The sequence below is a fragment of the Pogoniulus pusillus genome, chromosome 6, assembly GCF_015220805.1.
Source record: "Pogoniulus pusillus isolate bPogPus1 chromosome 6, bPogPus1.pri, whole genome shotgun sequence".
In the NCBI taxonomy this organism is placed as follows: domain Eukaryota; kingdom Metazoa; phylum Chordata; class Aves; order Piciformes; family Lybiidae; genus Pogoniulus; species Pogoniulus pusillus.
The window spans coordinates 12,831,104-12,849,388 of NC_087269.1; the positions used below are offsets into that span (position 1 = coordinate 12,831,104).

Genomic DNA, 18,285 nt, shown 5'->3' on the forward strand with positions numbered 1-18,285 from the left:
AGTTACATGTGCACCCAGATTTCATAAGCTCTCAAACACAGTATTCTAAATATGAATGTTTCTTGACTGAAATATCTCTAAGAAAGACTGTAAATACTGTTCTTTTTCATACTTTTTTTGTAGTCTCAAGAACCTGCTTCAGAGTCTCAGTTCTTGTCAGTTCCCCAATTCTCTCATGCTCATCCTCCATGTTTTTTTCACACTATCTCTAAACCAAACGAGGAGCGTTAATGCCCTTCATTTATACAGTGGAAAACCAGCTAAAGATTTCTCTGAAAGCTACAGTCCTGTCAAGCACTAGCACTGCTCTATCTATGCCACTGTACTCGACTTTGTTAATTATAGATAAGCATCCTTAAAAACACTACTTATACCAGTACACTTAAGATTTAAGGATTAAACAACTGAGAGAAGTTAGGAGATCCATCACAGCAAACCTGCCACATAAAGAAAGCCAAGATAACGCGACTGTTTAATTCAACTCCACATCAAAGAAAGTAGAATGGCCATTAAATCCGACGTGTGCTTGGCCCTAGCAGCTACACACGAGGCACACAAGTCAATTTTCCTCTTCATGGGCTTCCTTCTACACAGAAACTTCACCCAAAAAAAGTGTGACTTCCACACCTAAGAAAATAGAGTCTTTGTAAGGTTAGAAGCCATACTGTACACGAGCCCAAAATATCAAAATACAGAAGCCAGCGATTCAGCAACGGGCAGGGTGGAGCAGAAGGCGGGACAATGACCTAATAGGTCTTTTCTATCTTTAGTTTCAACAGCCTCTGTGGACGAGAGGCGTCTAGATCACACGCTCTGCTCTCCAACAGACACACCACGGGAACTCGGACACGTCCGTTCTCGCAGGGCAGCAGGTGGGTGCATGGCTTACCTGCCTCACGAAGTTCTATGGAGACCTGATGCTTGCCACAGCTATCCCAAGGTGGCACGGCTTACAGAGAGGCGAGCTTTAGACAGAGCTTAACTCGGAAACAGTACAAGTCACTTTGTTTTAAACTACGAGCAATACATGTGATTTGAGTCGCCCGCATGCCCTTACCTTGAACACTTTACCGAAAGCACCATCTCCCAGCTCTCCTATAATTTCCCAGAACTCCTCAGGGTTCAAATCCCTCTTGACGTGCTCGTATTGTTTCTTCTTCTTCTCACCACCCAGCTTGAAGATCTTACGAAAGTTGAAGAAGGACATTTTTCTTTATGCCGAGGGATACCAGCCTACAGGCGACCAGGAGGAGGGATGGGACGGGCGGCGTCCGACGATGCTCTCTCAGCCCGCCGTAACCATCCGGGGCGGGCGGTCCTGTGGGCGCGATCCCCTCGAGGGCTGAGGGAAGTCCTCACGCCGTCACCGCCGGGCGCTGAGAGGAACCAACACTCCGAGATCACCCGGGAGCCCCCAGGGGGGTCAGGCCCTCGACACCAGCCGCAGCGATCTTCTCCCGCGGTGGGTTTGGCGGTCCCTGTCTACGCGGCCGGACCGGTGACCATCGCGACAGCAACAAGTGTCAGGCTCCCTCCTCGGGACAGACGGCTTGGCGGCAGCGGGCAGGGCAGAGGGCACAGCCTCAAGAGAGACGGTGAAGGGATCCCAGCTCCCGCTGAAAGGGGACAGCGGCTGCGCGCCGGGCAAGGGGAAGCGATTACCCCACTGTCCGCTGAAAGCTCTCTCGCCTCGGATGGACGGGGCGGATGTACGGAGGAGGATTGTCCCGCTCCTAACTCCCGGCCGGTGCCCTCATGCGGCGAGGCCCGACGGCGTCCCAGGGTGCCAGAACGGAGGAAAACGACGCTCCCCTCGCGATCCCTCCCCCGCCCTCTCGCAGAGCGGGGCCCGGGCGGCACCGTTTCCTGCGGGGCGGGGCGGGACGGCAGCTCCTCCTCCGCCCTCCGCCGGCGCGTGCGCGCGCCCCCTGACCCCGCCCCTCTTCCCGCGCTCCCGGAACCGCCTCGCGCCCCTGGCCGCCGCGGCGGCAGCGCACGCGCGCCACCGCCTGTCCCGGCGCAAGCGCAGACGCGTTCCGCCCGCGCGCCCTGGCCGGCAGGCTGAGGGAACGGGCGGGGCTTTCGTCCCCACGTGACACAGAGCAGGGGCCAATAGGAGCGCGCCGCGGCTGCCGGCGGGTAAGTTGGGGGGTGGCGCAAGATGGAGATCGCTTCACTTCCTGCTGCCTCCGGTGGTGTCTGGCATAGGCGCGCTCTGGGCTGATACTTTTTTGTCTGTCGGGGCAGACGGTGTTCCCGTCATTGACGGGACAAGGAGGTGACTTTTTCCTTTCGTCCCTTAATAGCCGCAATGGGAGGGCTGACGTATTCTTTAGTCTCTGTTGAGTCGCTTAGGCTGAAGGACGACTTGCTGTTTACTTATTCCCTTTCCACCTATCCTGTATAGGAAAGACACTTCCAGTCCTGTGGTGGTGGGTGATGCTTCCTAGGTAGAACAGCTTCCTGTCAGAGATGGCTGGGCACTTAGTTCTCTTCAGCAAAAGGAGACTTCCGTCTCTCCCCACATTGCTCCCAGGTCGGATTGTGCGAGCTGAGGGCAGCGTGAGGCCCCTTTGTCTGCCGGGAGCAATGTAATGACAGATTGTACTTTCTGGAGGATTTGACCTCAAGAGTAAGTGTTGAAGAAGGTGTCTGTAGAAAGAGGCAATACTGGACTCTTGTTGGTGAGCCAGTACTGTTCCTAGACCTACGACTGATCTGTCACAGCGTTCAGGCGGAGCAGAGTGTGGCGTTACAGTGCTGCATGCGGTTGGTATCTTGTGGGCCTTCATCAGTGGGATAAGCTTGAGTTGCTTTAGCTCCCGACCTCTTCCCCCAAGTGACTCCTAAATCAGTCTGAAGTTTGATTGTGTTTTAATAGTTCTGTTGGTAATATGCCACCAAATGTGTGACGTTTCTTCACGTGAAAGCTGGAGGCATTCTAATTGACTGGATAAAGCTTTTAAGGCAATGATATGAGGCCTAAGAATGATCTGACAGTGAAGCAAATAACCAATGAAAATCGTGTGATGCCTTATCTTCATGAACCTGAGTGCTTGTAGTTAGCATTAATTTAAACTGCATTTGTAATGAATAAGCTTCTGGTGTGTATCAGTCTTCATTTTATTAGCATGACAGTAGTTTGCTGTCTGAGGATATTTGTCTATTGTGTAAACTTGGTAATGATAGTGAAACACTGAGATGCACTTTGGAGGAATCATATGGCAACCACTACAATCTGGTTGGAGGGAGGATGGTCTTAAGGAAGGGAAAGTGCTGGCCTGAGTCAAGAAAGGGATTTGAGCTAACGAGTTATGTAACAGTACTGGTACTTGTAATAACAAAGATTAGAAATGTGGTTCAGAAGGAAGTGAGGACATAGAATTAGCCTGGAACTGAACTTTACATCATGTGGTAACTTCTTAGCTGTAGCATCCTGGGGAAGAAGCCTTTTAAGAATATGTTTGGGTTATACATTGATTAAATCATGGTACTAATGGTGTTCATGCCATACAAATATACACTGTGCTAATCACTGTCCTGCCAAAACCAAGGAAACAGCTCCTGCCACAAATGATTTATGAATTAAAAAGCAGTGTTATGTCATCATTTCATTTCGTTAGTCTATACAAAATAAGTTTCAAGGGCAGTACTATTCTATGAATCCTCTAGAGAACCTGTTAAGTCCTCTTGCTAACTTGGGAGTAGTTCTGACTTGTAATAATCAGCATCTGTTGTTCAGAAATTATGTTGGGCTTTGTGGTTCCTTTATACTGACAGCTTGGCCACAAAATGCTAAACTGTTGAGGAGGGCGTTAAAACCAAGACTGTTTGTATGCAAGGGTAAGGCAAAGAAAAAGCTGCAATCCACGTGAGTTGTTTTCCCCTCTCTTATCTAGCTGGCTGCACCCATTAACTTAATTTGGAGCTTCCATGGAAATAACTTGATTATCAATCACTTCCTTTGTTACCCTATTTTAAGTTTTTCCAATGCTACTAGCAGGAGTTTAGCTTATGAGGTTTTAATTTTAGAATTCAGTTTCTTTTTCTTTTCTATGATACTTTTTTTTTTAATGTTCCTCCTGCTGGGATGATAATTTGGATTTGGATGCTAGGGTACAAAAAGGAGTTTAGTAATAGTTTTCATTTCACTTTAAAATGAAATATCTTAATTTTTAGGCTTTGGAACTGATTTCCACATGTTTATTGGAATTGATTATTGATAGAGGATGGAGAGAAAGGAATCCAAAGCCACAGAATGAAATCTTTGTGTCTAGTCAGGATTAACTTTTCTTCAGTCTTGGAGTTAATGTCATAGGGCAGTGTGCATGTGTAGGTGTATGTCAAAGTTAACGATTGCTGTTAGTAAGAGCAAAACTAAAACCTTGAGCTGTATGTGAAAAAATGTAGTTGAGCCTGCTGCCTTAGGCTCACAGTAATTAAACTGGGATATTAGGGCTTGGTTCCTTCTCACCTCTATTGTTCAATGAACTTTTGATTGTAAGTAGGTCATGTGGAGCATCTCTGTATTGTATCAGTTTGGTTTGAACATGCATGATAAGACTCATTATTCACTCAGAGTAGAAAAGCAACAGTAGAGTCATTCTACCAGTGACTACCTATTAGTAGATATTGCTTTAGACTTTCTTGTTCTGGAAAGCTTTTAATTTACATGATGTTGAAAATATAAGTGAAAAGCTAACACAAGAAAGGAGCAAATAATCTACTGATAAAGTTTTGCTTTTAACTTGTTCATTTTCTTACTCTCTAACAAGTAATTCAAGATTAAAAAAAAAATCTGAAAAGGAAACCTTTGTCTCGGTCTCAATTTCCCCTTTATCCTTCCATTCTAGATTTACAGCTTACCACTCAAACCTAAAAATAAACTCTGTAAGGTGAAGGTTAATAGCAAATCCTTCCCAATTTGTATTGACTTCCTGGTATGGAGGAGGTTGTATCAAGCCTGGTTTTGTGTGTGTAAGGGTTTTTTTGTGTGGTTGCAGTTGGTTTGCCTCATTTTTTTGTTGGGTTTTGGCTTTTTGCTTTTTGTCCTGATAGCAGTTTTTAGCTACTGTAAATGTTTGCAGATGGTAAGGATAAAAAGGTAAAAGTGAGTCATATTATTTTTTTCCTTTAGGATTTTATTGTAGTATCTTTTGAAGATTAAACACTTCCTTAAAATATCAGAGCAAAGATGTTAGAGAGTTGTCTTAGTTGTGTATCAAGTATGCTGGCTTTAAAATAGCTGTAATTACTGCAATCTCTAATATTTTTGATATTTAAAGTCTTGTTTATACTTTCTGCTGTTTAATATCACCATGTCTTCCCACCAACTTCACCACTTACACTTGCTACTCTTCATTAAATTCTACTCTTCTTTAGAATTTACCTGTTTTATTTAAACTGTTTTAATTCAGTTTCTCTTCATTGAAAGTAAACATTTGCTTCAGAAAATTAATGTGTTTTTCACAGCATATATTGGCTTTTCACTGCAATCCTACAACCTGTCTTCAGTTCTTTAAAATATATTTCTATATTGTCTTGGATTTCTGTCCACCCACCCTTTCACTGATCTCTTCCAATCTTCCTTCTGGTGTCGGAGTTCGTTGAACTGCTATAAGGTCACAGGTAGCTTGTTTGTGGTTAAATCTGGGGCATAATTCTTTTTTCATCTATCTTAATCTGTCTGTCACCTTTGGCACTCAACAATGCCTCCTGTGTGTTCTTTACTTGATGTATGGGGTGTTTTCATGGATGCCTCCCAATTATATGGTACTGTTTTCCCATAATCCATCATTTCTGTTCATGAAGTTAATGTTTTTTGCTATGTTAGACTCATTTCAGTTCTAAGCACCACTGTAATTTACAGATTCTTCTAGATTAACCCACTGCATCTTGTAGTTAACCCACTACCTTCCTTTTTAACCTTCTCCTTTTTCCAGGTAACATATGGGAGAGTCACCAAAATTTTCATCTATTGCTTTTGGAAATAATTTCAGATACAGCATCTGGGCACACACTGCCTTCCCTCTGAATCTGACTCATTTTTCCTTGGTGTTTAGGGTTTTATGGAATTAAGTTCTGATATTTTGCCTTGTACCACCACAGCTTTACTAACTTTCCACAGTATTTAAGGATTTGGAAAAAAAAGTTTTGGTGACTCTCTCATTCCTGACCTTTTTGCCCCTTCTCCAGTTTCTCATTTTTCTTTTCCTGTTCCTCTGAATGTATTGCTTTCTCATGGGAGCACATCAGCTTAGTTGGTTTTAAATACCAGTGTTTTCAGTCTCTTTCAGTATAGTGCATTGACCTTGAAGGTACTCCTTTCATTTCCTCTATGATATTTTCATCTTCCTTGTGTGCATGCCAAGTTTTTTACTTTTTGTCCTTTTCCTGAGACCGCTTTACACTTCTTACACTGTACCTGACTCGTGTTCTAGTGCTTTGATTAATGGTGGCAAATAGAGAGGAGATAGTAATATTATTAATGAATAACTCATGTTTTGACAAGAAGGAGGAAATATAAATGAGGGCTAAAAAAAGTCAGTTTTAATTTCTTTATGAAGTAAAAGGATGGTCTAAAAGGCTGTGTGTTTTCCTGCAAGGAATGTCCCATATATTGGAATCTTTGAGACAGGAGATGGGATTGTATAGAGATAGCACTCTTAAAGCCCCCCTATCAAATCTACTGTCAATAGATAGGTAGCTTAGGGACTATAAATTTCAAATGCAGAACAGAAACACAAGTTGCCTTTGCAGAGGAACAAAATGACACCTGGTTTTGTCTCAGTACTTTGCGAGCCTTTCTTTCAGTCATTTATCATACTAACAGGAAAGAAAACTAATGTCAGAAGTTAGAGCTTGCCCATAGCTCATTAGCCAAATCACTGCTCAGATTCCTATCAATAACTCAAACTAGACGTTACATGGCATGCATTACTGTTGTAGGTCTAGTTAATCTAAGAATTGCCCTAGAAACTTGTATCATTGGGAAGTTTTAGCATATGATGATATTACTTGCTGCATGTGGTAAAAAAGAGGTGTTAAAATGTTCAGGAATAGGACTGATCTAGTTTTGGTTTCAGAAAAGTCTTGTGTTTAGTCTAAATTGGCATAGTTCTTTCTGTGGTTGGGGAAAGGTACCTTCAGAGGACAATCCACCCTTTCCCATTTTAAGTATTGATCACACATTATTTAGCTTTGAGGGAATTGTCCTGGAAATGCATAATAGGGGTTCTTATTCCTACCTGTAGAGATACCGCTGCACTGGTTGAAGTGCAGTTCTCTTGGTAGCAGGCAACATCTGATAGAGCTAATATAAAAGTTGCCAAATTACCTGGATGTTTCCAAGTAAACTGGTGATGTTTTGTTGAACAGTCTTTATTTGATGCCAAATGTCAGAAGAAAAGCAGTGTAAATATGGAAATCTTGAACAGGAGTTGCAAAGAGAACGTTTCTTGAAAACACATCAGGTCGAAGTCATTCAAGCTTTAATATGTTAATTCCATTGAAGTTACTGCAAAAAATAAATATGTTTCTATTATTGTAGTTGGTCTGCAGGAAAATCACCATCAAGACTGATATTTGGAAACAACAGTATAATTGGAGGTTGTGCTTTTTCACTTAGGCTAAGAAGCAGACTTCAGGTTTGATGGAAAGTGTCAACAACTTGAAACTTGCATAGCTGCTTCCTTTTGTTAACTGACTAATGCAATTCAAAATTTCATGTCTTCTTCTATAATAAAGTTTATCAAGAAGGCTGGACATGTTTTGGTTTGTATTTAACTGAAAAGCTGCTTTTATAGGAATTTTCAGGCAATATTAGAATACTGTGCTGCATTAGTGGGTGGCTGTATATTTTTAAATACAGTAGTCTATTAAACATTATTTCCCTCCATGTCACACATGAATATTGATTTAAATAGTAGTTTACAGTTAAAATATTATTTTTAGCTAAAGTATTGTGTTCTTTCTAACCAGAAAGAAGAGGAGGTACAGGGGTGACCTCATTGCTGTCTTACAACTACCTGAAGGGACATTGTAGCCAGGTGGGGGTTGGTCTCTTCTCCCAGGCAACCACCAATAGAACAAGGGGACACAGTCTTAAGCTGTGCCAGGGGAAGTACAGGCTGGATGTTAGGAGGAAGTTCTTCTCAGAGAGAGTGATTGGCATTGGAATGGGCTGCCCAGGGAGGTGGTGGAGTCACTGTCCCTGGAAGTGTTCAAGAAAAGCCTGGCTGAGGCACTTAGTGCCATGGTTTAGTTGACTGGATAGGGCTGGGTGCTAGGTTGGACTGGATGATCTTGGAGGTCTCTTCCAACCTGGTTGATTCTATGACTTCAATAATTTGAGAATATATTTAATTTAAAACAAGCTATTTGACTAAAACTGTACATGAACATAAAGGGAAAGTATTTAAAATTTGCAGAGCCTCCTCCATCTGAATATTAGAAGCTTTAGTGAAGTCACATGAAAGCATATATTACAAATGCTTCACCATGTTTGTCTTTCCTCCAGATGGTAATTAGACTTTTTCCCTCTTGCATAGTAGTCATGAGCCGATTTGCTCTTTTTGTTTGTGGCTCTCAAATTTTGCCTTAGCTCACATAGCAGCTGGGATTAGAAATTTATTAAGGGATAAAGATAGGTTTGCATCTCAGTATTGCTCTCAGTCAATACTAGCATAAGAAAACGCCTAAGCAAAACCCCTACGTGTATTGCTATTTTCTTTGTGTGAATCCTCAGTTTCTTCCTGTTTCCTAGGAACCTTTTTCTTTTTCCAGAATGGACTTTGTGTTCTCTTGTGATCCTGATCAGCTCTGGAATTTTGGGTCTGAGTACCTTGTTTTGTAGTATGGAAATCAATTATTTTAAAATCTGTTAGCTGACAAATCTAATCCTGGTTATGTGGTAAGCATAGGCAGGAAGTTTCTTATGCTTCTACAACTATTATTAAAAATATACAGAGAAGCAGGGAACATTACACATAGAAGGACAATCTGACAGCAAGGAAGCACTGAAAAGTATTCCTTACCAATATCCCAAGGAGAGACATTGCAGTGGAATACTGTTGGAGAGGTGTCTACTAGCAGAGAGAAATACCATTTAGAATGCGAGTTTTCGACTGTATATTAATGCAAAGCTAGACTTTATAAGCTGGTATTACTGTTAAAACAGTGTAATTTTCCACTGAAAAATGTTATATTACATAATTTCTGAATGTATGATGTTCTTTTTACCTAGTGTTATGTAAGCTATTGTGTAATTCTCATTTTTGAGGCACAAATTCTACAACATGTTGTAAAATAGCATTTGATTTTAGGTAGGATCTCTTCTTTGGTACAGCAGCAATATGTGGAGCTGTAATAATGTGTCAAGTGTTAAACAGAAGCTATTTTCTGCTCAATACTAGTATATGCTTATGAGAAGACAGTGCCAGGATGTGATGCACTTTTTGTCTCAAGTGCCCTGGAATTTTTTTTTTTAGCAGAAGAGACCTTTAATATCTAATTCACAAAATTGTGTTTTTTAGCACACCATGTGATATTTATGTACTCAGATAAAGCCCATTACATTAAGATAGATTTTTCCATAGCAGAAACTAAAACTGCTTGCAGGAAAATAATTCCTGTGGCTTCTGATTGAGCTATAATGTATAGTTCTGGGTTCAGTGCACAGGAGTGACTTTTGGAACCACGCGATGGAGAGTAACATCTGTTCAAATGCAAGTAGGGAGACTCTAAGATCTTTTTATAAAAGCTTGATTTTTTTTTTAAGGTTTTTTTTTTTTAACGTAGTAGTGACTTCATCATATTAGCTGTTGACAGTAATTCACTCAGGGAATGTAAGAAGTTACAGCCACAACCACTGGAGATACATTTTCTTTCCTTAATGTTAATATCTCCACTAGCAAAGAAGTCCAGCCTTCCTTGCTCTGTAAGGGGGGAATGAACAAAAGCAGCTGGGCTAGGAACAGAGACTAGCATCAATTTACCTGTATTAATCTTTCTAAGAGTAGCAGTTATCTCTGTCTTCCAAAAGAGCTCCAAATGAATTCTTTGCAGAGAGAGTGATTTCCCATTGGAATGGGTTGCCCAGGGAGGTGGTGGAGGCACCGTCCCTGGAGGTCTTCAAGAAAAGACTCAAGGGGGCACTTGGTGCCATGGTCTAGTTGATTGGATAGGGCTGGGTGCTAGGTGGGACTGGATGATCTTGGAGGTTTCTTCCAACCTGGTTGATTCTATGAGTTGTCTTAATCTATTGTTATGATCATAAACTGGTTTATGTTTCTACCTGGACATGAGACATCAAAAATGCTCTGATTTGTAGTGTTTTGTATATACCAACAACAGTGTTGTTTGGACACCATATTCCAAGCTCAGTCTCAGAGTGCTCTGATATGGTTGAAAGGTTCATTTGTATAGTAAAAACTCCCATAGTTGACTGCAGAACTTCAAGCAGGTCTGTCATAATCTAATTTTTGGTGTGTGCTGGGAATATTTTGAGAACTTTTTCACAACTGTGCACCTAGACCAAATGGTGGGTTATTTTTTTGCAGTATCTGTTTGTAATGGAGTGCTCTCTTGTGCTATGAATGTTCATATACATTTGGATCTTATTCCAGAGGTTGTTTTAATTTACACCAGATGCGGATACACTAATTCAAAGGAGAGGGAAGGAAATAGGTGGTCAAACTTGCCTTGATAAATTGAGTCGACCTCATCATGGAGTTCACAAGCCCAACAACATTCAGAAAGCTATTAACTAATGCTTGCCATTTCTACCCAAATTTCTGAAATTTGAAAATGTTCATTAAGGAAGTAGCGCTAAATCTGTTTTGCTCTGCTTTACCAAAGAAGCAAAGCTAACTGTGTTGCCTGAAGATGGAGTGGATTAGGTTCTATTCTGTTAACTTGAATGAGTTAATACTCTCTTTTTTTGTTGGATCAGTAAATTACCTGTCAAAAAATACCCCCAAAACCAAACAACAAAAAACCCACTAAAATCCAAACAAGCAAACAACCATTACCAAGAGTCTGTTTGGAATCCTCTTGCTATTAAAGCTCCCATAGTGCTATTTTTCTGAGCAGCAAAGGTAACTGTTTACAAGAAGTAATTTATTTTTAGTTTTGTTTGTTTTTATTAAAGGCTAATAACTGAGAAACTTCTCTCCCACTGAAAGAATGTCTTTTCAGCAGCTCAGCTCATTCTTGCAGCTCTGTGGGTAATTAAGAGCTTTCTGAGAGAATTAATCATCCTCATAGACTTCCTCCTGCCCTCACTCAAGACAGGCTGCAGAATTAGTTGAAGAAGGTGCTTCAGTGTGATTATTTAATAGCTTTAAAATACAAAGAGCAAGTGAAGCTTTCTGACTATCAGTTATGACTACTACTTCCTTGTTTTATGACAGCTTACAGCTGTGAATGGCAAATTATAGAGCTAGTTTACTCATCTGTTGAAGGGCTTGGTGATTTCTTTATATGTAGCAAAATGACTAATGTGTAGGACAAGGATCTGGAGAAGCTACTTCTGTTTATTGCATTCTTGATAGTTTTCTAGAATTGTGCTTTTGGAAAATTGGATGCTAAAACCATGTAACAAGATTTAATTTGCATGTGAACAAAATTTCAGTGCCAAAACTACCAATCTAGAGCTGCAAGCTTTCTCCCACTTTCTTCCAAGACTGTTGGTGTTTGGAGGGTGCAGTCTGTCTGGTTTCCTGTAGCCATGTACTCCTATTTGGAAGGAATTCTAGGCAGTGGTGTGGAAAAGAAAACAGAGAAATGCATTAGAGGTTAGGACATGGAGGCATTAACTCCACTGAAAAACTTCTACAGAGTTATTTGACAAAACTAGACTTTTTGTTCCTGTCTATATCCTGATTATTATAAGCATTACATAGAATACCTTTCTGTATTGATGATATGCTCCCTACTGGCTAACCATTGGGGTGGGGAGGTGTGTAGGGGGATGTCTTTTGTTTTGCAACTTCTTGCCTTGCCAGAGAAGGGCATTGTAATATAATTAAAAGACATATGATGTTTAAGATTTACAGAATTGATAAAAATTCTTTAAGCTCAGAGCAGTTCTAGCTCTCAATTTTAAAAACACTTTTTTTCTCCTAATTGGAATTGTACTTGTTTTGTATGTAAGATGTACAGAACATATAGTGCCCTTATTGATATTTGTTGCAGCATGGAGCATCTAAACTTAAAGGTCTTCACGTGAGCAGCAGCAGAAGGTAGTTTATTAGGAAAGACTGAAAGTGCTTACCCTACTTTGATTTTCAGTAGAATCCCCAGGTAGGAAGTGGATCCAAACTGACTGCATCTTGTTAACTCCCTTACAGGTGTAGTGGTGGTGTCAGTACACACTTTTCAGGGACTTCTTTGTCTTTCAGTGTTGTATTTTGGTCTTTGTCTTAGAGCTAGTGTGGAAATCTTTCTTCTCTATGACCTTTTGAAAAGTACATTAGGGAATAAAGATTCTAAAAGTAACATTTTTCATTATCTGTAGCCAAAGGCTTTACTTTCTAGCTAAGAGCTACTTGTATAGTATGATACTGGATTTGTTTGGGTTTCATTTTAAATGTTGTATGTGGTCTTGGATAATCAAAAAAAGTATTGAAACATGGTGGTTTTAACAGTCTTGTGCTGGAATTGCCTCTGCTGATCATCAAGAATTGAGTAATACTCACTTGTCACATAGAGTGTTGACTCAAACACAAATGAATTCAATTCAGATGACAGAGTTGTTCCAAAACCCAGCTGTTGTCTCTGCTCCTCATTCCACAAATTGTTTTCTCTGTGACAGGGATATCTTACCCATGAAGCAATTCTGTAATGACCACCGTTTGTAGCTTGGTTTATTCAAGTCAACCAATGGTGACTTTAATTAACTGGATTGGCAGCTCTGATAGCTTTGGAGCTGCTTCCTGTGTTAATCATCAGTGTTAGTATAGTGGTGGCAGTCTTTGGAGAAGAGTGAGTGCCTGGTAGGGTGTTTGCAACTGCCTGTATTGACGGATAAATATTATGGTGATTCACAACTGTCTTGAACAGTGATCTGCCAGCAGTTGCAAACAGCTACTGGCAAGAAATCTTTTGGAGCCCTATAAAAATTGTGTCTCAAACTGAGGCCATTTTCTCCAAGAGCTGTGGTTAAGCATATCTGGAGAAAAGATAGCAAGAAGCATTAAAAAAGATATTCCTCTTTGGAATTTCCATTTCACTGGGATTAGAAGAAAAACAGTTCTTAATAATTTTATTTTTGAAAAAGGTACTAGGTGAACACAGGAATAGGAGCCAGTTTGTTGGCTAGGGCTGATTACATTGAGCAAATCATTCAGCTTTTAAATAGGGAGCTACTCTAACAAGGCTACCAGGTAGGATGTTTGGGAAGGGAAAATGAAAATAGGCTTGGTTCTGAATGGTGGGATTGTTGAGAAAGCTGGCAGTTTTCCTTGGTTTCTCTTCCTTTTTTTTAGGGTAATACTCTGTTGAGCTTAGAGGGTAACTGAGGATCATGCACTTCATTTTAATTCTCACTGGTTGGGAAAGCTAACATTGATAGCAGTAGGGAAAGAGATAGCCTTGTTTTAATAGGTTAGTAGTACGTAGAGTAATCTTAAACAGAGGCTTTTTGTTTGTATTTAGATAACTACTGTGTAAACTTTTTGCCCTTGAAATAGAATCATTTTCCCAAGAAGTGGTCCAAATAGCAGAATTTAATTCTGGGTTTGGTTTTGATTGTGCCTTTATAGCCCTTCTTTGGAGTTGTTTTATAGAGAGGTAAAAATAGAATGCAGATATCTTATATCTAATAAGCTTGTGGACCAGATGCTTCTCTTGCGTTTTTTTTTCCTCCTGTAGCAGGATTGAATTCCTTGAACTACAGCAAATATAAAGTCATTACACTGCATTTTAAAAGAATGTAGAAAAGGATGACCTTTTGCTAGGACTTCGTTGTTTGTATTGCTAAGCCTTATCACTGTCTTTCAGCAACATCCAGTTTAATCCTTAAACATTTGTCCATATAGTGTCAGCTCAGAGCGTCTTTTGTTCGCTGTCTGTGTTCTCATTGATTGTACTGCCATGCAATGCCTGCTATTTGCCCCTTGGACCTTCATTGTGGAGGGGAGCTGTTATCTTCCTTGCTGATAGCATATCATCAATGATACCAGTTAAGAGCTGAAAACACTTCCAGCATACTGAAATATTCCACTTTCACTGAAATGACTCGGTAGTTAATTAACCCCTGGGATGTCCTGCCTCGGATTGAGAGGCTTCCTGTGACAACTGAATAAAAAGTTGTGAGCAGATGCAAAGTACTCTATTTAGCAAAGAGAAATTGAGATAATTTTATCTGCCTTGTGAGAATTATGTTTTCTAGTCTGTCTGAAACAAGCTGGGGAATACTGAAAAACAGATACTTTAGAAAGGGTTGCTTCTCTGATTTTAACATCTTCCTTTGCTATAGCAGCAAACAGTCAACTGCTGTTAATACCATGAGAAGATTGGGCTTGTAACAGGAGCATGTAGAGGCAAGTAGTACAGGAGGCAATAAATATCTTTTCCTCCCAGCAGGCCACAAACTTTGGGCTTCAAACATTGAACTGTTTGAATGTAGCTGCCAAGTAGCCTCTTGAGAGGGAATAAAGAAATGTGTTCAGTTTTCTGTGGTGGTGGCAGCAGTTGGGTGAGCTGTTGGGACACTGAACAGGTAAGGGGAGACTGGCCTGCAGAACGCTCTTCATGTGCCTGTCAGATATCACTGAAAGCAAGTGAGTGACTGAAGTGTAGTTTTACTGTCTCAGCCTGGTGTGGGTGAAGCTTTTAACTCATTAGTTCAGTAGATTTGTCCTGTGGACTTGAAGAAATCTTGTAGTGCCTTCATAGTGCTGAGGGCATGTTTTACTTTTTATCAGGGAATTTTTACTTGGACTGTAAGATTAAACTTGGTGTGTCTGTAGTGGACTTGAACCAAGCCTAGTGGTTCTGTATTTGAAAATAGATATGATAGGTATCAATTTCTCCAATGATGAGCTGTAGCAAGGCCTGGGAGATAGAAGGAAGCTCTTGGGATTTAACTCCCAGTAGTTTCTGAGATTGAGAAGGAGCTTTTGCTGCGGAAATCCCTCTCCCTCCAGGACGGGGAAGCAGTGAAATAGCCGTGGAGATGCTTCATTTGAACTAGAAGTGCTTTGTTGTTGTTTTTCCACTTCTGTCTACTGATTTGTTAATGTTTTGGCATTTCAAACTTGACATATTTGATGAAATACCAAAAGACAGATACCTCCAGTGGTGCTGTTTCATTGATTTTATTTTTTTCCCTTCAGTGTACACATGTGCTTACTGCTTCAGTGAGTAGCTGTTCAAACAAAATACATTGACTTGTAACCCAATTTTCACTTCTTAGCTTCTCTGCAAAGTGTGTCCTTTTTTTAGGAAGAAAAAGGGAGTGCTGAGATATGACATTCTGACCATTCAGAGTAGGGTGTGGGGCATGGTATAGAAAGGAATGTTACATTGTGTAAAAGATGATAGAGAACAATACTGGATCCATGTTTCACAGTATCACCAAGGTTGGAAGAGACCTCATAGATCATCAAGTCCAACCCAGAACTGAATACAGTACTCAAGGTGTGGTCTAACCAGTGCAGAGTACAGGGGCAGAATGACCTCCCTGCTCCTGCTGACCACACCATTCCTGATGCAGGCCAGGATGCCACTGGCTCTCTTGGCCACCTGGGCACACTGCTGGCTCATGTTCAGGCGGGTATCAATCAACACCCCCAGATCCCTCTCTGGCTGCTCTCCAGCCACTCCGACCCCAGCCTGTATCTCTGCATGGGGTTGTTGTGGCCAAAGTGCAGCACCCTGCACTTGGAGCTATTGAACCCCATCCCATTGGCCTCTGCCCATCTGTCCAGGCGGTCAAGGTCCCGCTGCAGAGCCCTTCTGCCCTCCAACCCAGCCACATCTGCCCCCAGCTTGGTGTCATCTGCAAACTTGCTGATGACTGACTCCATGCCCTCATCCAGATCATCTGTGAAGATGTTAAAGAGGATGGAGCCCAGCACAGATCCCTGAGGGACACCACTAGTGACTGGCCACCAGCTGGATGTGGCACCATTCACCACCACTCTCTGGGTCCGGCCCTCCAGCCAGTTCCTAACCCAGCACAGAGTGTTGCCATCCAAGCTGCAGGCTGACAGCTTAGCCAGCAGTTTGCTGTGGGGGACAGTGTCAAAGGCCTTGCTGAAGTCCAGATAGACCACATCCACAGGCCTCCCCACATCCACCAAGCGGGTCACCTGATCATAGAAGGAGATCAGGTTGGAGAGGCAGGATCTGCCCTTCCTAGACCCATGTTGGCTGGACCTGAGCCCTTGGCCATCCCTCAGGTTTCTTGTTCTGAAGAAGTACCACTAGAAGTGAGTAGCTGGTGGAACTGTAACACTGTTAAGGACAAAATTACATTAAAAGTCCCTGTTTGCAGGTGGGAATCGGGACTAAGGTCACCACTACTGCTTCTCTTTATTACAACTCATGTTAAACACACACTATAGTCAACGAAGGTTATCATCTGATGTGTGAACTCTTCTAATTCTCCACGAAAACTTGTTGGACTAAAACCGTTTATTCTTCCCTACTGTTTTTTATAGAAGCTATAAAAACACAGTAGCATAAGGACAATGCAGGCAGCTTTGTGCTAAAGCACAAAGAGGGATGGGGAAGATTAATTTTGTTATGAAAGTTAGTACACTAAATACACGTTCAAGCCATGTGATTTGCTCAGAAAAGTTTATGGTCTAAATTTGGTATATAGCAAGCAACCATAGAACTGCCATATGGAGGAATAACAGCTTTGCATTATTAAGGTCATACAGTTAACAGCTTAGTTTATAAATTTCTACTCAGGCAGTGTCTGCAATTCAGCAGCGGAGAAAAATATGCTTCATTTGAAGGCTTGATGGAGAATAGGATGGCAAGATGTTTTTAAGTAGGCATTACATATGACTCCAAGCTAGGAGCAGGTGTTGATCTGTTGGAAGGTAGGAGAGCCCTACAGAGGGACCTTGACAGGCTAGATGGGTGGGCAGAGGCCAATGGGATGAGATTTAACAAGGCCAAGTGCAGGGTTCTGCACTTTGGCCGCAACAACCCCAAGCAGCACTACAGGCTGGGGACTGAGTGGCTGGAAAGCAGCCAGGAGGAAAGGGACCTGGGAGTACTGGTAGATAATAGCTGAAGATGAGCCAGCAGTGTGCCCAGGTGGCCAAGAGAGCCAATGGCATCCTGGCCTGTATCAGGAACAGTGTGGCCAGTAGGACAAGGGAGGTTATTCTTCCCCTGTACTCAGCACTGGTCAGGCCACACCTTGAGTACTGTGTCCAGTTCTGGGCCCCTCAATTCAAGAAGGATGTTGAGGTGCTGGAAAGTGTCCAGAGAAGGGCAACGAAGCTGGTGAAGGGCATGAAACACAAACCTTATGAGGAGAGGCTGTGGGAGCTGGGGTTGTTTATCCTGGAGAAGAGGAGGCTCAGGGGTGACCTCACTGCTGTCTACAACTACCTGAAGGGGCATTGTAGCCAGGTGGGGGGTGGCCTCTTCTCCCAGGCAACCAGCAATAGAACAAGGGGACACAGTCTCAAATTGTGCCGGGGTAGGTATAGGCTGGATGTTAGGAGGAAGTTCTTGCCAGAGACAGTGATTTGCCATTGGAATGGGCTGCCCAGGGATGTGGTGGAGTCACCGTCCCTGGAGGTGTTCAAGAGAAGACTGGATGAGGCATTTAGTGCCGTGGTCTAGTTGACTGGATAGGGCTGGGTGCTAGGTTGGCCTGGATGATCTTGGAGGTCTCTTTCAGCCTGGTTGATTCTTTGATTCTATGCAAAAGGTGCCAAGGGTAAAAGTGTAGTTTATTACTGGAAGGTGAAGTGTCTGGTGAAACTGACTAAATCATGCTTGCAGCGTCTAACAAAACAAATGAACAGCCTAAGAAAGGTTAAAGTATCGCTGGTCTTTTGTTCTTTAAGAAAATAAAAACTGAAAAAAAAAATTGAAATAGTCATCTGCAATTCTAATTGCAGTGTAGATGTCAGCAGTGCTTTAGCCTCTTGTGCTACACTGTTTTTCTGATCCAATTAAAGTTTGAATGTGGAAACAAAAGTATTACCAAATGGGAGCTTTGTTGCTCAAAGAAAAAAGATGGTGGTATGATATTCATGACATATTACCTCTAAATCAGTAGCTAGAAGCGTCTCTTGCAGACTACAGAGA

General features: G+C 41.8%; 2 protein-coding genes across 4 annotated transcripts in view; one reads left to right on the top strand and one right to left on the bottom strand.

The window, feature by feature from the left end:
• The window catches only part of SLK (STE20 like kinase), a 52,284-nt gene extending 50,439 nt beyond the window's left edge, over nucleotides 1-1,845 (bottom strand). For 2 of the 3 annotated variants that reach the window (XM_064144440.1, XM_064144439.1), the window contains exon 1: nucleotides 1,058-1,844. In XM_064144440.1, the coding sequence (XP_064000510.1) occupies nucleotides 1,058-1,207 (150 nt within the window). In that variant the 5' untranslated portion in view covers nucleotides 1,208-1,844. Of the gene's footprint in view, nucleotides 1-1,057 lie in introns of all 3 variants that reach the window. The other variant, XM_064144441.1, reaches the window with a different exon arrangement.
• A 289-nt stretch (nucleotides 1,846-2,134) lies between these two features.
• Nucleotides 2,135-18,285, top strand: part of STN1 (STN1 subunit of CST complex) — a 47,716-nt gene continuing 31,565 nt past the window's right edge. The window contains exon 1 of the mRNA XM_064144448.1: nucleotides 2,135-2,278. The gene's annotated coding sequence lies outside the window, so the exon portion shown is untranslated. The remainder of the gene's footprint in view (nucleotides 2,279-18,285) is intronic.